The sequence below is a fragment of the Antennarius striatus genome, chromosome 8, assembly GCF_040054535.1.
Source record: "Antennarius striatus isolate MH-2024 chromosome 8, ASM4005453v1, whole genome shotgun sequence".
In the NCBI taxonomy this organism is placed as follows: Eukaryota; Metazoa; Chordata; class Actinopteri; order Lophiiformes; family Antennariidae; genus Antennarius; species Antennarius striatus.
In genome coordinates, this window is record NC_090783.1 from 219,497 (window position 1) to 235,000 (window position 15,504).

At 50.6% G+C, this 15,504-nt stretch overlaps 4 protein-coding genes across 7 annotated transcripts in view; 1 reads left to right on the plus strand and 3 right to left on the minus strand.

Moving 5' to 3' along the window:
• The first annotated feature begins 42 nt into the window (after window positions 1-42).
• Window positions 43-5,018, plus strand: mtif2 (mitochondrial translational initiation factor 2). 2 transcript variants are annotated; one of them, XM_068321360.1, is made up of 13 exons: window positions 43-350; window positions 1,059-1,277; window positions 1,400-1,593; window positions 1,673-1,833; window positions 1,932-2,108; window positions 2,775-2,914; window positions 2,987-3,111; window positions 3,185-3,389; window positions 3,486-3,735; window positions 3,807-3,947; window positions 4,249-4,413; window positions 4,496-4,636; window positions 4,714-5,018. In XM_068321360.1, the coding sequence occupies exons 2-13, from the start codon at window positions 1,122-1,124 to the stop codon at window positions 4,881-4,883; spliced, it is 2,025 nt and encodes a 674-aa protein (XP_068177461.1). In that variant the 5' UTR covers window positions 43-350; window positions 1,059-1,121; the 3' UTR covers window positions 4,884-5,018. The 2 variants fall into 2 exon arrangements, with proteins under 2 accessions (XP_068177461.1, XP_068177460.1); XM_068321359.1 differs by having other exon boundaries at window positions 44-350; window positions 1,120-1,277.
• An 89-nt stretch (window positions 5,019-5,107) lies between these two features.
• sde2 (SDE2 telomere maintenance homolog (S. pombe)) lies at window positions 5,108-8,168 on the minus strand. Of its 2 annotated transcripts, XM_068321362.1 has the most exons (8): window positions 8,017-8,168; window positions 7,643-7,760; window positions 6,895-7,006; window positions 6,647-6,816; window positions 6,459-6,579; window positions 6,262-6,375; window positions 5,485-6,187; window positions 5,108-5,403 (listed from the first exon to the last, which is right to left on the minus strand). In XM_068321362.1, exons 1-8 carry the CDS (start codon window positions 8,116-8,118, stop codon window positions 5,203-5,205), a joined length of 1,641 nt encoding a protein of 546 aa, XP_068177463.1. In that variant the 5' UTR covers window positions 8,119-8,168; the 3' UTR covers window positions 5,108-5,202. The 2 variants fall into 2 exon arrangements, with proteins under 2 accessions (XP_068177463.1, XP_068177462.1); XM_068321361.1 differs by having other exon boundaries at window positions 5,108-6,187.
• Window positions 8,169-13,769: 5,601 nt separating this feature from the next.
• Window positions 13,770-14,583, minus strand: mrps28 (mitochondrial ribosomal protein S28). Its single transcript, XM_068320779.1, has one exon. The coding sequence runs from the start codon at window positions 14,549-14,551 to the stop codon at window positions 13,997-13,999; it is 555 nt and encodes a 184-aa protein (XP_068176880.1). The 5' UTR covers window positions 14,552-14,583; the 3' UTR covers window positions 13,770-13,996.
• Window positions 14,584-14,875: 292 nt separating this feature from the next.
• Window positions 14,876-15,504, minus strand: part of LOC137599710 (calpain-1 catalytic subunit-like) — a 14,277-nt gene continuing 13,648 nt past the window's right edge. For both annotated transcript variants that reach the window (XM_068320776.1, XM_068320777.1), the window contains one exon: window positions 14,876-15,459. In XM_068320776.1, coding sequence (XP_068176877.1) covers window positions 15,433-15,459 — 27 coding nt within the window. In that variant the 3' untranslated portion in view covers window positions 14,876-15,432. The remainder of the gene's footprint in view (window positions 15,460-15,504) is intronic.

Below are 15,504 nucleotides of genomic sequence, written 5' to 3' on the forward strand. Positions count from 1 at the left end.
GGAAGATTGAAAACATTTGTATTTTTATTGGTTCTCTGTATTTTTATTGGTTCTCTGTATTTTTATTGGTTCTCTGTATTTTTATTGGTTCTCTGTATTTTTATTGGTTCTCTGTATTTACAGCTGGGTCTAATGAGGCATCAGGAACCACACGTTCCTTCAGGTTCGTTGCTATAGGCTCAGACCGGTGAGACAGGCTCCTCCCCGCCGCCAGGGGGCGGGGTCTCCTGCAGCAGAACCCCTCCCCGCCGCCAGGGGGCGGGCTGTCCTCTCTTGCTGACTGTCATGGCGGCGCCCGGTGGAGGGTTCAGGCCGCGGTGAGCGGAGCGGCTCAGACTGAAGCTCGTCCGGTGAGAGAAAATGAACGAATCGGTTCTCCCGTTCATCGGGTTTAATTCAGCGGGGAAATCAGTTCGTTCTGTCGGATCAGAGATGATCGATCAGTCCGCTCGGATCGATCACATCCGGTTGTCTTGTCTTTGATTTATGTTCAGGTTACGTTTAATGTGTGTGTGTGTGTGTGTGTGTGTACGTGTGTGTGTGTGTGTGTGTGTACGTGTGTGTGTGTGTACATGTGTGTGTGTGTGTGTGTGTGTGTGTGTGTGTGTGTGTGTGTGTACGTGTGTCTGTGTGTGTGTGTGTGTGTGTGTGTGTCTGTGTGTGTGTACATGTGTGTGTGTGTGTGTGTGTGTGTGTGTGTACATGTGTGTGTGTGTGTGTGTGTGTGTACGTGTGTGTGTACATATGTGTGTGTGTGTGTGTGTGTGTGTGTGTGTGTGTGTGTGTGTGTGTGTACATGTGTGTGTGTGTGTGTGTGTACGTGTGTGTGTACATATGTGTGTGTGTGTGTGTGTGTGTGTGTCTGTGTGTGTGTACATGTGTGTGTGTGTGTGTGTGTGTGTGTGTGTGTGTGTACGTGTGTGTGTACATATGTGTGTGTGTGTGTGTGTGTGTGTGTGTGTGTATGTGTGTGTGTACATATGTGTGTGTGTGTGTGTGTGTGTGTGTGTGAACATATTGTATTGATGTGTGAAGAATGTCTTTGGCTCCACCCCCAGTCTGGATCAGATGGTCAGCTGACCCTCTGGGGGCGGGGTCTGACCCTGCTGCTCCCTACAGGTATGAGTATGATGTCATCGATGATGCGAGCGGCCCAGCGACTTGCCACCGCCAACTCAGGTCAGCTACGCCACTTCCTGCCTTTGTCCCGCCTCTCTCCTGCACACAGCCACGCCTCCTTGTTGTGTCAGCAGAGCAGGAAGTATGCCCCCAAACAGGTGAGTGTCCTGATGATGTCATCACCTTCTACCTGGATCTCCTGTGCACGGATGGCTCCTCCCCTTTGGGTGATGTCACTTCCTGTTTGTCAGGAGATTTGACCTGGTCCTGTGTGTCATAGGTCAAAGTTCAGAGTCTGAACCAGCCGGCGGTGGAGGTCAAAGGTCAGAGGCGGGACCAGCCGGTGGGGGAAGTCAAAGGTCAGAGGCGGGACCAGCCGGTGGGGGAAGTCAAAGGTCAGAGGCGGGACCAGCCGGCGGTGGATGTCAAAGGGGCGGAGAGCAGAGGCGGGCCCAACAAGGACGCCAGGAGGAGGTACCGCCCACATGACCGCCACCAGCCAATCACCACGCTTCAGGGAGTCACGTGACCTCACGTTGATGTGTGTGTTCAGACCCCCAGCGGACCCCGCCTGCCTGAAGCCCCGCCCCCCTGTGGTCACTATCATGGGTCACGTGGACCACGGGAAGACCACGCTGCTGGACAGCCTGAGGCGGAGCCAGCTGGTCGCCATGGAGGCCGGAGGCATCACGCAGCAGATCGGGGCTTTCCTTGGTACTGGAGGGGGGCAGAACATCTCTGATGCTGATGATGTCATCACTCTGATGCTGATGTCACTGACTAACGATGATGTCATCGTCTCCTGCTGACAGTCCAGCTGCCCTCAGGTGAGAGCATCACCTTCCTGGACACGCCCGGCCACGCCGCCTTCTCCTCCATGAGGGCCTGCGGAGCCAATGCCACTGACATCATCATCCTGGTGGTGGCGGCCGATGACGGCGTCATGACGCAGACGGTGGAGTCCATCCAGCTGGCCCGGCAGGCCGGGGGTAGGCGCCGCTTCCTGCGCCGCCGCTGGCATTCCTGACGCTACTTCCTGTTCATGACGTTACTTCCTGTTCCTGACATTATTTCCTGTTCCTGACGCTATTTTTTGTTCCTGACACTACTTCCTGTTTTTGACACTACTTCCTCTTCCTCACACTACTTCCTGTTCCTGACGTTTCTTCCTGTTCCTGACGTTACTTCCTGTTCCTGACACTACTTCCTGTTCTTGACGCTACTTCCTGTTCCTGACGTTACTTCCAATTCCTGACGCTATTTTTTGTTCCCGACGTTACTTCCTGTTCCTGACACTACTTCCTTTTCATGACATTACTTCCTGTTCATGACGTTACTTCCTGTTCCTGACACTACTTCCTGTTCCTGACATTACTTCCTGTTCCTGACGCTATTTTTTGTTCCTGACACTACTTCCTGCTTTTGACACTACTTCCTGTACCTGACGTTTCTTCCTGTTGCTGACGTTACTTCCTGTTCCTGACACTACTTCCTCTTCTTGATGCGACTTCCTATTCCTGACATTACTTCCAATTCCTGACACTATTTTTTGTTCCCGACCTTACTTCCTGTTGCTGACGTTACTTCCTTTTCATGACGTTACTTCCTGTTCATGACGTTACTTCCTGTTCATGACGTCACTTTCTGTTCCTCAGTCCCGCTGATCGTGGCGGTGAACAAGTGCGACAAACGCCAGGCCGACGCCCACAGGGTGAAGGAGGAGCTGCTGGGGCACGACGTTGTCTGTGAGGAGTTTGGGGGCGACGTCCAGGCCGTCCACGTGTCCGGACTCAAGGTAAGCCACGTCCCGCCCTCTCACCCCGCCCCGCCCCGCCCCCAATGACATCACTAACCACCTTGTCTCCAGGGCGACAACCTGCTGGCTCTGGCCGAGGCCACGGTGGCGCTGGCGGAGGTCCTGGAGCTGAAGGCCGACCCCGGCGGCCCGGTGGAGGGGCTGATCATCGAGAGCCGCACCAGCACCGGCAGAGGGTGGGCACTCCTGACGCGGCGTCGGGTCCTGGTCGTAATCGGGTTCCGTAACCGGTTCTATCCTGTTCCACAGACCCGTCACTACCGCCGTCGTCCAGCAGGGAACGCTGAGGCGGGGCTCCTTCCTGGTGGCCGGGGCCTGCTGGGCCAAGGTCCGCCTCCTGCTGGACGAGAACGGCCAGGGCGTGGCGGAGGCGGGGCCAGGGTCCGCCGTGCAGGTGGTGGGCTGGAAGGAGCTGCCTTCCGCCGGGGACACCATCCTGGAGGTGGAGTCAGAGGTGAGGACACACCCCTCTGGTCCATGTGGGTGGGGTCTGATGGTCTGACGTGGGCAGGGTCTGATGGGCTGATGTGGGCGGGGTCTCCTGGAGCAGCAGCGGGCGAGGGAGGTGGTTGACTGGAGGACTTCGGAGGCGGAGCATCAGCGGCTGCAGGAGGAGGGGCGTGTCATTGGGCAGAAGCAGTCGCTGCACCAGCAGGAGCACAGGAAGAGGAGGGCGGAGCTACAGCAGCTGGGCGGTAGGAGGAGCAAGGCGGTGGCCGCCGCCAAGAGGAGGATGGACGGCCCGAGGCTGAGCGAGAGAGTAGAGAGGGACAGGCTCCGCCTCCCGCTCATCATCAAAGGTACGCTTCACGCCACGCCCACTACTCGCCACGCCGGTCACACGCCCGTTGACGGCTGACTTCCTGTCCAGGCGACACGGCCGGCGCGCTGGAGGCGGTCCTGAATGTCGTGAACAGTTACGACGCGCAGCAGCAGTGCCCCCTGGAGGTCATCCACTGCGGCGTCGGAGACTTGTCGGAGAAGGACGTCAACATGGCTGACACGTTCGCAGGTGAGCTGCGTCCGGATTGGTCAGGCTTACCGCAGGAGGTGTGTCCAGCAGGGGGCGTGGCCAGCGTTGCTTCCTGTCATTTAAACGTGTTGTTTTTTGTAGTTTTAATAAATAAACATTAATAAATATTTAAATTTTCACTCATGAATCAAACTTTTCTTAAATCTGTAAATTTTATTCTCAACCGTTTTAAACTTGTGTCCAGACTTCAGTTAATGTTACAAATCTGAATTTTATGCTGACTCAGCGACCAGGGGTCAGAGGTCAGAGCAGGCCCTCAGGTGTGTCCGTCTCCCTCCAGGTTCCATCTACGGCTTCAATGTCGGGGCCAACAAGGCAGTGCAGCAGCTGGCGTCGAAGCAGGGTGTCCCCCTGCAGCTCCACGCCGTCATCTACCAGCTGATCGACGCGCTGAAGGCGGAGCTTAACAGCAGGCTGCCGCCACTCGTGTCCGAGAACGTTGTGGGTGAGGACCCAGTGTGAACGGGTTGGTGTGAACGGGTCGTTGTGAACGGGTCGGTGTGAACGGGCTCTGGTTCCCCCCCCAGGCGAGGCGTCTGTGCTCGCCCTCTTTGAGGTCTCTGAGGGCAGGAAGAGGGTCCAGGTCGCCGGCTGTCGGGTCCAGAAGGGCCAGCTGGACCGCCGGATGCGGTTCCGGGTGATCCGGGGCCAGGACGCCATCTGGGAGGGTGAGTCCCACCAGGGGGGGCAGGGTCCAGTGGGTGGGGTGTGCTGGTTCTGACCCAGGTCCTGTCGGGTCCTGCAGGCTCCCTGGCGGCGCTGAAGCACCACAAAGACGACGTCCAGACGGTGGTGGCGGGGATGGAGTGCGGCCTGTCGGCTGAGGGCGACGCAGACTTTTCACCTGGTGATGTCATCGTCTGCTTCGAGCTGCTGGAGGCCCCCCAGGTCACGTCGTGGGAACCCGGCTTCTAGGACTTCAGCTCCCATCATCCTCTGCTGCCCCGTGACTCAGAGTGGAGGAAGTAGAACGTACACAAACTTTTGGACATGTCACTTCCTCTGATGTCAGCCAATCAGCTGCAGGCACAATAAAGGACCCTGTTCTGACCCGGTTCTGGTTCTAGAGTCAGTGATAGAAAACCCCACAACCCCTGAACCCCAAACGATCCCTGGATGACCCCTGAACCCCACACACGTCAGTTCAAGCCTTTATTGTTTGGTTGTACATGCTGCTCTCTGATTGGACAGCTGACACACACTATAAAAAGAAAAGGAAAGACCTCCCGTGACCTCACTTCCTCCTGGTCTTTCCTGGTTTGGCGAGCAGGGCGGGGTCGATCTGGTCGGGGGTCAGCCCTCTGACGGCGAGGAGGCGTGTTGCGCGCTCCCTCAGCGTCCCGCCGCACTTCAGGCCGCGTGACATCAGTTCCTGTTTCAGGACGTCCAGCCCCAGAGCCTCCAGCTGGGACAGCGAGGACAGGGCCACGCCCAACTGCAGGGGGCGGGGCTCCATTAGTACCACTGGCACACCGGGGGCGGGGCTATATGTGTCAGTAACACCAGACAAACAGACCTCTGGCTGTCGGCCCATTGGTCCATCAGTAGAGGCTCTGGCAGGGCTCCGCCCCTCCTCTCCATTGGCTCCGGCAGGGCTCCGCCCCTCCTCTCCAGTGGCTCCTGCAGGGCTCCGTTCATCTCCATTGGCTCTGGCAGGGCTCCGCCCCTCCTCTCCATTGGCTCCTGCAGGGCTCCGCCCCTCATCTCCATTGGCTCCTGCAGGGCTCCGTTCCTCATCTCCATTGGCTCCGGCAGGGCTCCGCCCCTCATCTCCATTGGCTCCTGCAGGGCTCCGCCCCTCATCTCCATTGGCTCCTGCAGGGCTCCGTTCCTCATCTCCATTGGCTCCGGCAGGGCTCCGCCCCTCATCTCCATTGGCTCCGGCAGGGCTCCGCCCCTCATCTCCATTGGCTCCTGCAGGGCTCCGCCCCTCATCTCCATTGGCTCCTGCAGGGCTCCGCCCCTCCTCTCCATTGGCTCCTGCAGGGCTCCGTTCCTCATCTCCATTGGCTCCGGCAGGGCTCCGCCCCTCATCTCCATTGGCTCCTGCAGGGCTCCGTTCCTCATGTCCATTGGCTCCTGCAGGGCTCCGCCCCTCCTCCCCAGTGGCTCCTGCAGGGCTCCGCCCCTCCTCTCCAGTGGCTCCTGCAGGGCTCCGCCCCTCGTCTCTGGTGGTTTGAGGAGCCAGTGAGGAGCCTTCTCCAGGCGCAGGAGGCGAGCTGGGCGGGGCCACAGATGAGTTAAAAACACGTAAACGTGATGACGGTCTGAACCAATCACGTGGCATCTCTACCTGCGGCCCGGGAACTCTGGTGGTGTCGTCATGGAAGCAGCAGCTCCACCGCTGGTGGAGGTGGATGGAGACTCATCTTCATCATCCTCAGAGCTCATCAGCTCCACCCCCGTCCTGTAAGGACGCCAGCTCGTCACCACGCCCCTGCCCCCCCCAATTTCCATACTCACGAACGCTAACGACCGCTAACGACTCACCAGAAACACTCGGCCGTCTTCTTCCTCCTCTTCCTCTGCTGCTCGCTCTCGTCTGCGTTCGGCCTCTTGGTTGCCGAGGCGTCGCCCGCCCCCACCTGACCGCCGGCCGACGCCTGCAGACCTGAGACAGGAGTCCTTGTTAGTGGTGGGCGTGGTCCCAGCGGCTAGCAGCAAGGGGCGGGGCTGACCTTTGAGCACAGAGTCCTCCAGGCGCTCTGATAGGTCGTGACACTGCTGCTGGTAGTGGGCGTCGCTGTAGCGGTGCTGCGGCGCCTCCAGCTTCCTCTGCAGACGCTCCAGACGCCGCTGCTCCTTCTGCGCCTCCCGCTCCGCCTGCTGCTTCAGCCAGTCCGCCATCCTGCACACAGGAGAGGGCCACGCCCACCTCAGAGGGGACACGCCTCGGGGTGGGGTCATCGTGTGGGCGGCGCCCTACTCTTTCTCGTGGTTGACGTCTCGCAGGCGACGCCCGCTCAGGTCTCTGCACGCCTCGCGATTCGTTGTCTTCTCAATCTGAGCACCCAGAGCCCTCAGCATGGAGCCGAAGCCTGGACACACACACACACACACACACAGACACACACACACACACAGGCACACACACACACAGACACACACACACAGACACACACACACAGACACACACACACAGACACACACACACACACACACAGACACACACACACACAGACACACACACACACACACAGACACACACACACACACAGACACACACACACACACACAGACACACACACACACAGACACACACACACAGACACACACACACAGACACACACAGACACACACACACAGACACACACACACACACACACACACACAGACACACACAGACACACACACACACACACACACACACAGACACACACACAGACACACAGACACACACACACACACACAGACACACACACAGACACACACACACACACACACAGACACACACACACAGACACACACACAGACACACACAGACACACACACAGACACACACAGACACAGACACACACACACACACACACAGACACACACACACACAGACACACACACACACACACACAGACACACACACACACACAGACACACACACACACGCATCACTTCCTGTCTACACGCCGTTAGAGGAAGACACACGCATCACTTCCTGTCTACTTCCTGGAACACACCTCCTTTCCCCCCACGGAGGCGGGGCTCCAGGTGATAGACGGCTCCATGTTGGAGGGGGTCATCTGGCTCCGCCCGCTGACCATTTCTGATGACGTAGAAATCACCTGGAGAAACACACTGCGCACACACAGATATGCTCGTTTAGCATCAAGCTAAGTCTTTTACACATGAGCTAGCAGACACTGACATGCTAAGCTAAGCTCAGGCTACATCCCCGCGTTGATGCTTTAACGGGAAAACGTCTCCCTGTCGTTCGGTTAGCCTGTTTGCTAACGTTAGCCTGTTTGCTAACGTTAGCATACCAGCTCACGCTCGTCCCCCACTCCACCTCCGTCGCTTCCCATTCCCGCCTCCGCCCGGTGGGAACGCTTACCGGGAACCGGACGAACCGGCCCAGAACGTCCGAGACCGCAGAACCCTCTGGGAACGTCAGGCAGGAGAACCGGGAACCGGGGGCGCTGACAAACACCTCCATCTTGAGTCGACGGCGACGAAGTCAGTGCGCATGCGCAGCTCGTCTCTTCTCGACCCCTCCCGCACCAGACGTCTTTACGTAGTGACGTCACCACTGCCGCTGGAGACAACAGGAAGTGAAGGAAGTTTTTTTAATTTATTTATTTTTATTTATTTAATTTATTTTGTATTTAAAGGAAAAAGAAAAAAAGACAAAAAAAGCAAATTACATTTCCACATTTCAGACTAAGGAACATTTCATACATTGCATAGATCACACACGGGGTACGGGAAGGATACATTAATACTACTCAACCTTAAAAATAAAAAATAAAACAAACATAACAAAAAAAAGATAAATAAGTTAAAATAAGAGGTCGATTTAGTCTTGAGTTAAGGCATTTATATAGTCTATTACATTCATTGCTTGTTTGGTTTTAATATACTTCAGGGATACTTCAGGGAAGTTTTTTAATTCATTTATGTAAACACAAAATAATGATCTCATTTTCATAAAACGACACTTATGTATATGTTGTTTGGCCAGAATAATTATGGTATTACATATATTTTCCCCTTTTTCTATCCTCCAGCAGAACACCAAATTTAATAACATCATAAGAGGTGAATTTGAATTTGAATCATTTTCAGATATCCAGTTTTGAAAAGATCTCCAGAAGGTTTTCACATATTCACACTAAAAAAAAAGATGTTCCAATGATTCAATTTGAGATTCACAAAATGTAGTCATTTTTTTCAAACTTAAATCTCTGTCTAAGAAATTCATTACGTGGGTAAATATCATTTATTATCTTCAGATGAGTTTCTTTAGTTTTGGGCAAAACTGGAAGGGAAAGGTATCTAGTTCTGATTTTTTGTAATCTGATCCTCTGAAAACTGTAAAATATTTCTCCTTTTCAGTAGGAGGGGAAAAAGTTTGTTTGTGACAGCACCTCTTATAATTTTGTTTGTACATTTCTTTTCTGTGAAGTTTAAATCATTAATAAGAGGTAAGGGTAAAGACGGAAGTACTTTACCCTATGATAGCATACCTTTTATTATATTCAACATTGCATCAGGGATTGCTCTTGTAATTTCCAAGTATCGTTGTCTGGTGCAATTAATGTTATATTTATTAATAAAGTCAGTGTAATTCAAAAGATTTCCTTCTGAGTCCATGAAATGTACAACGGACCAGATATCCTTTTCCAACTAGTCGTCAAAACAAAGATTTTCTCTTAGACAAAATATACCTGTTATTCCAAATTGAAGAATTATGAGGGGTAAAGTTATGTTTGAAGGCCGATCTCCAGCAAAGGAGGACTTGTTGATGAAATCTGGACAATTTAATGGGTAGCTGAGAAACACAAAAATCACATTTTAAAAGAAATTCAATGCCACCACATGTACTGAAGGTTTTAGAAGGAATATTGTACCATATAGCCCTACTGTTACAAATAAATAGTTGAAGCCATTTTAGCTTGATCATACCATTCATCGCTTCAAAATCAATTACATTTAAACCTCCATCTTCAATTGTTTTCACTGCATCATTTCTCCTAATATAATGATGCTTGTTTTTCCACACAAAGTTGAGAATAATCTGATTAATTGATTTAATGAGATTATCTGGCATAGCTAAAGAAAAGGCAGGATATGTTAATCTGGACAATATTTCTACTTTAGAAATCAGAACTCTTCCAATAATGGACAGATCCATTTGCAGCCAAGATAGAAGAGTGGATTTACTTTTTTTAATAACAGATTCAGAGTTCATTTCTTCTCTATCTTAGAAATCTTTTGTTCTTATTACTCCAAGATATTTAACTTCATTTCTTACAGGGATGTTATACAGCTCAGTCAATGGGTGGTTATGAATTGACATTAATTCACATTTTTTTAAATTCAAATGTAACCCAGATGCTTTTGAAAACGTTCCCACAGTTGTGATGATCAGTGGGATCTGCTCTGAGTGTTTGATGAAGTTGAGTTATTGACAAATGAAGACCTAAAACATTCAACGGCTCTATTTCTGTACTACGTTTAATGTAAATACCAAGAAGTTCTGCAACTAAAATAAATAATAAAGGAGAACAAGGGCAGCCTTGGCGTATACCTCGTGTCACCTCAAACCTTTTAGTTGTGCCTTGAGGGAGGGGGACAGAGCTCTTTATTCCACTGTAGATCATGTCAATTGTCTTAATAAACTTTGAGCCAAATCCAAAACATTTTAGAGTTTTCATAATGAATGGATGTTCCACTCAATCAAAGGCCTTATAAAAATCTAGAAAGAATACGAAACCTTTGTCTTCAATGAGATGATTATAGTCCAGCAGGTCTAACACCAGTCTGATGTTATTATGTATAGACCTCTCTTTAATAAAACCTGATTGGCTTTCACTAATTATTTGGCCTATTCCCATTTTCAACCTGTTAGCTAAAACAATAGTACCGGTAAATAACTTATAATCTTCATTCAACAGGGTTATAGGTCTTAAGTTATCTATATGCCTTTTATCTTTCCCAGGTTTAGGTAAAAGAGTGATTATCCCTTGTTTCATGGTTGATATTAGATCATCGTTTTCCATACATTCCTTCAAGGCTTTAAATAATAGATCCTTTATTGACTCCCAGAAAAATTTGTAAAAGTTTGAGGTCAAACCATCTTGGCCAGGTGATTTATTTGGTGCCAGGTGTTTTACAGCCGTGTCCAATTCTTTTATATTGAGCTCTGAGTCACATATTTCTTTGAATTCTAAGTCTATCTGAGGAATATAATGTTGGATACTGTCTAGGAATAAGTTAGCATCAACTTGTGAATAGGATGAGGAGTATAATTTAGAGTAGAAGCAGTAAACCTCTTCTGAAATTATTTTTGTATCAGAACATTCACTATTGTTGACCATCAGGGTGTTAATACTATTCCTCTCTTGTCTCTTCCTTTCGAGCCCAAAAAAAATAGGAAGTATTTTTCTCACCCTGCTCACTCCATTTAGCTCTAGATCTGACATAAGCTACTTGTGCTTTTTTAGTAAATAAGATATCCAAATTGGTTTGTAACTCTACCAACTTTACAGTGTCTTGATCTGATAAAAAAACATTTGGCTGTATTTGTTAAGCTCTTGCACCAATTTAAGCTCAGTTTCCCTTTGCTGTTTACGTAGGGTTTTGCTGAATTTAATGGATAAACTTCTAACCTTAAATTTAAAATACTCCCATTTTCTGCAGAAGGAATCAATTTCATTATCATTAATAATTTAATCAAATAAAGATTTGACTTCCTCCACGTATTCTTCATGATTCAGAACTCATAACCCTTCTAGCTTGTAAGGTTGTGTGTTTCCAATGTAATATTAGTCACACAGTGATCTGTTGAGGGAGCGCCAGACATTGAAGATCCTGCTACTAAATGTGTGATTTCTGGAGAGGTAAGCCAAAAATCAATTCTTGACCTATAGCACGGCCATTTGGTTGTATCCAAGTGAATTGTCTACAGTCTGCATTGTTCTCTCTCCAAACAAGTGAAGGAAGTGGATTTTCCGGTTCTACCGTTAATTATCCTTTAAAGTCCGTGAAGATCGAAGCAGCGGTGGAAGTTCCTCCAGGAATGGAAAGAATTAAAACGACTCAAATGTTCCGCCTCTGATTCAACCAGACGGGACTCTGATCCGGGTTCTGACGTCAATAACAGCTGGTTTAGGTTGGGTGGTTTAAATTTTATTTTTGGCTGCAACTTTACATAAACAAATTTCAGAGAAACTCCTTATTTCACAAACAGTTTCTGTTGGTTTGGTTCCTGGAACAGAAACTCAGTTTATTTAATCCAGATTGTTTAGTTTAATCCAGTTTATGTTTAGATGACGTTTAGGAGTGTTTCATGTGTGTGTGGATGAACTATCCAGAGTCCTGTCCCATAAAGCTGGATTAACCTAGTCAGACTTCCTCTTCCTTATCTGGCTTCACTTACCCAGACATCCACCCTCCAGATTTTCGGTACCATAAAGCCGGCTATCAACTCACTAATTCAATCCAGACTTGTCCACTCTAGATCTGTGCGCTCACATAAAAAGGGCGGAGTTTGCTGCATGTGACCAATCACAAACATGCAACAAACCGGCCCGAGACGCATATTTCACAACGGAGGAGCAAACAATAATAATTAATAAATATGATCAATACAAATCAATAATCCAGGTAAACAGCAACACAGCTGCAGCTGCCAAACGGAGCAAGGATCTCTGGGAAAACATGGCCGACTGCGTCAATGAGGAAGTTAGTGCCATTATAATATTACTGCCCCACTATGACTGCACTTGTGTGTCTGACTACAGTAACATGTGTGTGTTCATACATGTGTGTGTGAACCACATGTTTGGTTATGACATGTGATCGTAGCCCCGTGACTTTATGAACAGCTCTACGTACTGTGTTCTTCACAGGTTTTCAGCATCGCCAACACAATACATTAAAGTACCGATCAATCAATCAATCAATCAATCAATCAATCAATCAATCAATCAATCAATCAATCAATCAATCAATCGATCAATCCATGATCTACTGAAACAAATCATTGATCAATGACATTCTATCTGTGTGTTGCTTGTAACCCGTCCAACGAGGGATTTCAGGACATCATAATAATGACCAACATCACTCAGAAATATATGAACTGTCTCAAAGACCCTCAGGTCAATGCACACTGTGGGGGGCTGTCAGCGCGGGGTTGGGGTGCGTTCCATTCCTGATGTGAGGCTCCAGCAGCTGACAGATGTAATGTAACCCCTCCCCCCAAAACCTCTACCTTTCTACAGTCATTGTTCAGCCAATCCCAGCGGATTACAGCCATCCCTAAATATTCTCTCTGCCTGAGCGCTCTGCACACAAGCTGTGACCCGAGATCCACCGGGTTCTCAGGGAACGGACGGCCCGTTTTCAGGAGAACCGATTGGTCAGTAGGTGGGGCTGTTATACCTGCTGAGCTCTGATTGGTCAGTAGGTGGGGCTGTTATACCTGCTGAGCTCTGATTGGTCAGTAGGTGGGGCTGTTATACCTGCTGAGCTCTGATTGGTCAGTAGGTGGGGCTGTTATACCTGCTGAGCTCTGATTGGTCAGTGGGTGGGGCTGTTATACCTGCTGAGCTCTGATTTGTCAGTAGGTGGGGCTGTTATACCTGCTGAGCTCTGATTGGTCAGTAGGTGGGGCTGTTATACCTGCTGAGCTCTGATTGGTCAGTAGGTGGGGCTGCTTTACCCGCTGAGCTCTGATTGGTCAGTAGGTGGGGCTGTTATACCCGCTGAGCTCTGATTGGTCAGTAGGTGGGGCTGTTATACCCGCTGAGCTCTGATTGGTCAGTAGGTGGGGCTGTTATACCTGCTGAGCTCTGATTGGTCAGTAGGTGGGGCTGTTATACCTGCTGAGCTCTGATTGGTCAGTAGGTGGGGCTGTTATACCTGCTGAGCTCTTATCCTGAACTTATCCTGCTCCGGAGCAGGTTAGGTGTTCAGCATAGGTTACCGTGACAACGTAGCCCGATAGAAAGTCAGCCACCTTTATGGTACTGAAAAGCCAGGGTTAAGCCTGAAGTTATCTGGCTAAGCGTTAATCCAGTTTTAGGGTACAGGCCTCAGGTGTGTGTGTGTGTGTGTGAAACAAAGACTACTGACGGTCGCTTCAGAGATTTTATTGGAGTTCAATGTAACCGGTTAAATTAAACCGGTTAAATTTAATTTAACCGGTTTAATTTAACCGGTTTAATTTAACCGGTTCAAATGAACTCGTGCTTCAGGTGATTAAACCCAAGCAATAACAAAGGGGAGGGGTCAAAGATGGCCGACAGGAAGTGTCCAACAGTCTCGCTTTTAGGTGGGCGGGGCTTCCGGACTCGTCCGTGAGGCGTTCAGGCACCGGTCCGGCCCGGGTTCCGGTCCTGGCTCCGGTCGTCCCGGGCCTGCCGGCCCTCCGCCGGGGCCAGCAGGGTGCCCCTGGCCTCCAGCAGCGTGGTGTCGGTTCGGGCTCCCAGGAAGCGGGCGGTGAGCTCCAGGTCGTCCAGGCGCAGCCGGACCCTGCTGCCCCGCCGCAGAGCCTCCCCCCACGCCGGCCGCCGGCACACGCAGTGGAACTTCCCCCCGAAGTCCACGTACAGGTCGTCCTCCACCGCGTGGAACACGGTCCCCAGCACCACCTTGTCCCGGGCCGGGCCCATCAGCACCAGCGGGGAGCGGCGCAGCATCGAGGCGAAGCTCTCCTCCCGGCCGGAGGCGCCGCCGCGGCCGTCCGCGTCCCGCCGCAGCTCCGCCTGCTGGTCGAAGGCGGCCGCGAAGCCCGACTTGGGTCGATCCGCGGCGGGCTGGTCGCTGCCCGACGGCCCGCCGGAGGCCGCGCGGACCGGGCCGGAGGACGACACCCGCATCCCGGTGGCGAGACGGGACGCAACCTTCCACAAGCCCGCCATGTTGTCCCACAATGCACCGCGGCGGCCACTTCTTGTTTGAACTTCCTGTCGGCAGGACGCGTCACAGCGCCGCCTGGCGGGGCGGGGCTTCTTCTGATTGGTGTTTATTTATTTATTTATTTATTTATTACCGTCTTGTTTTGTTTAAGTCAGCGGGTCCTGTTGTGTTTACAAACAATTAAAGAAAAACGTGAGGAGGTGAGTCTGTGTGACCCGGAGCTGTGACTGACAGGCTTATAAGACACACACACACACACACACACACACCTGCTGTGAGCAGTGAGACATGTGATTTGTAGTTCTGTAGTGATAAATCTGTAGTCCGTCTGGAGACGCCGTCATGAGTTCATGCTGAAATTTATTCACTTCTTTAAATGTTTTTAATGTTTTAAATATTGGTTTCAATGACTAGTCTCAGCTCAGCATGCTAAACAACAGAACAGATAATGAAGTAGCTACCTAGCTGTTAGCTCGTAAACATGACTGTTTGTTAGCTCGTGATACTGAATGTACCCTGAAACGTCACAGCAGGTTTGATGCTAAGCTAATGAGTTTATGAGCGTTGGCTCCTCCCACTTCATTTTAACCACATCATTCATTGGCTATAGTGATGAGCTTCATTATTAGCTAGCTTGTTGCTACCATTGAGCTTAGATTGAGTTATTTAGCTGCGAGCTAACATAGTGAGCTAAAATAAGCTAATACACAGATGCGTACATCCTGGTCCTGGACCCTGGTTCTACACCCAGTCCTGGTCTTCAGTGACACGTTACAATGGTTCTTCCAGTTCCAGCGGCTCTGGGGGGAGGGGGGCAGCTGTGTCCCGGTTAGGGTGTGGGTTCTTCTTGTTCTTCCAGGTGGGCGGGTTCAGACGCGCCTCTTTAGCCACACATGCTCATGCAGAGCCACTGAGGAAGAGGAGGAGTTGATGAGAGCTGGACCTGACAGACCTG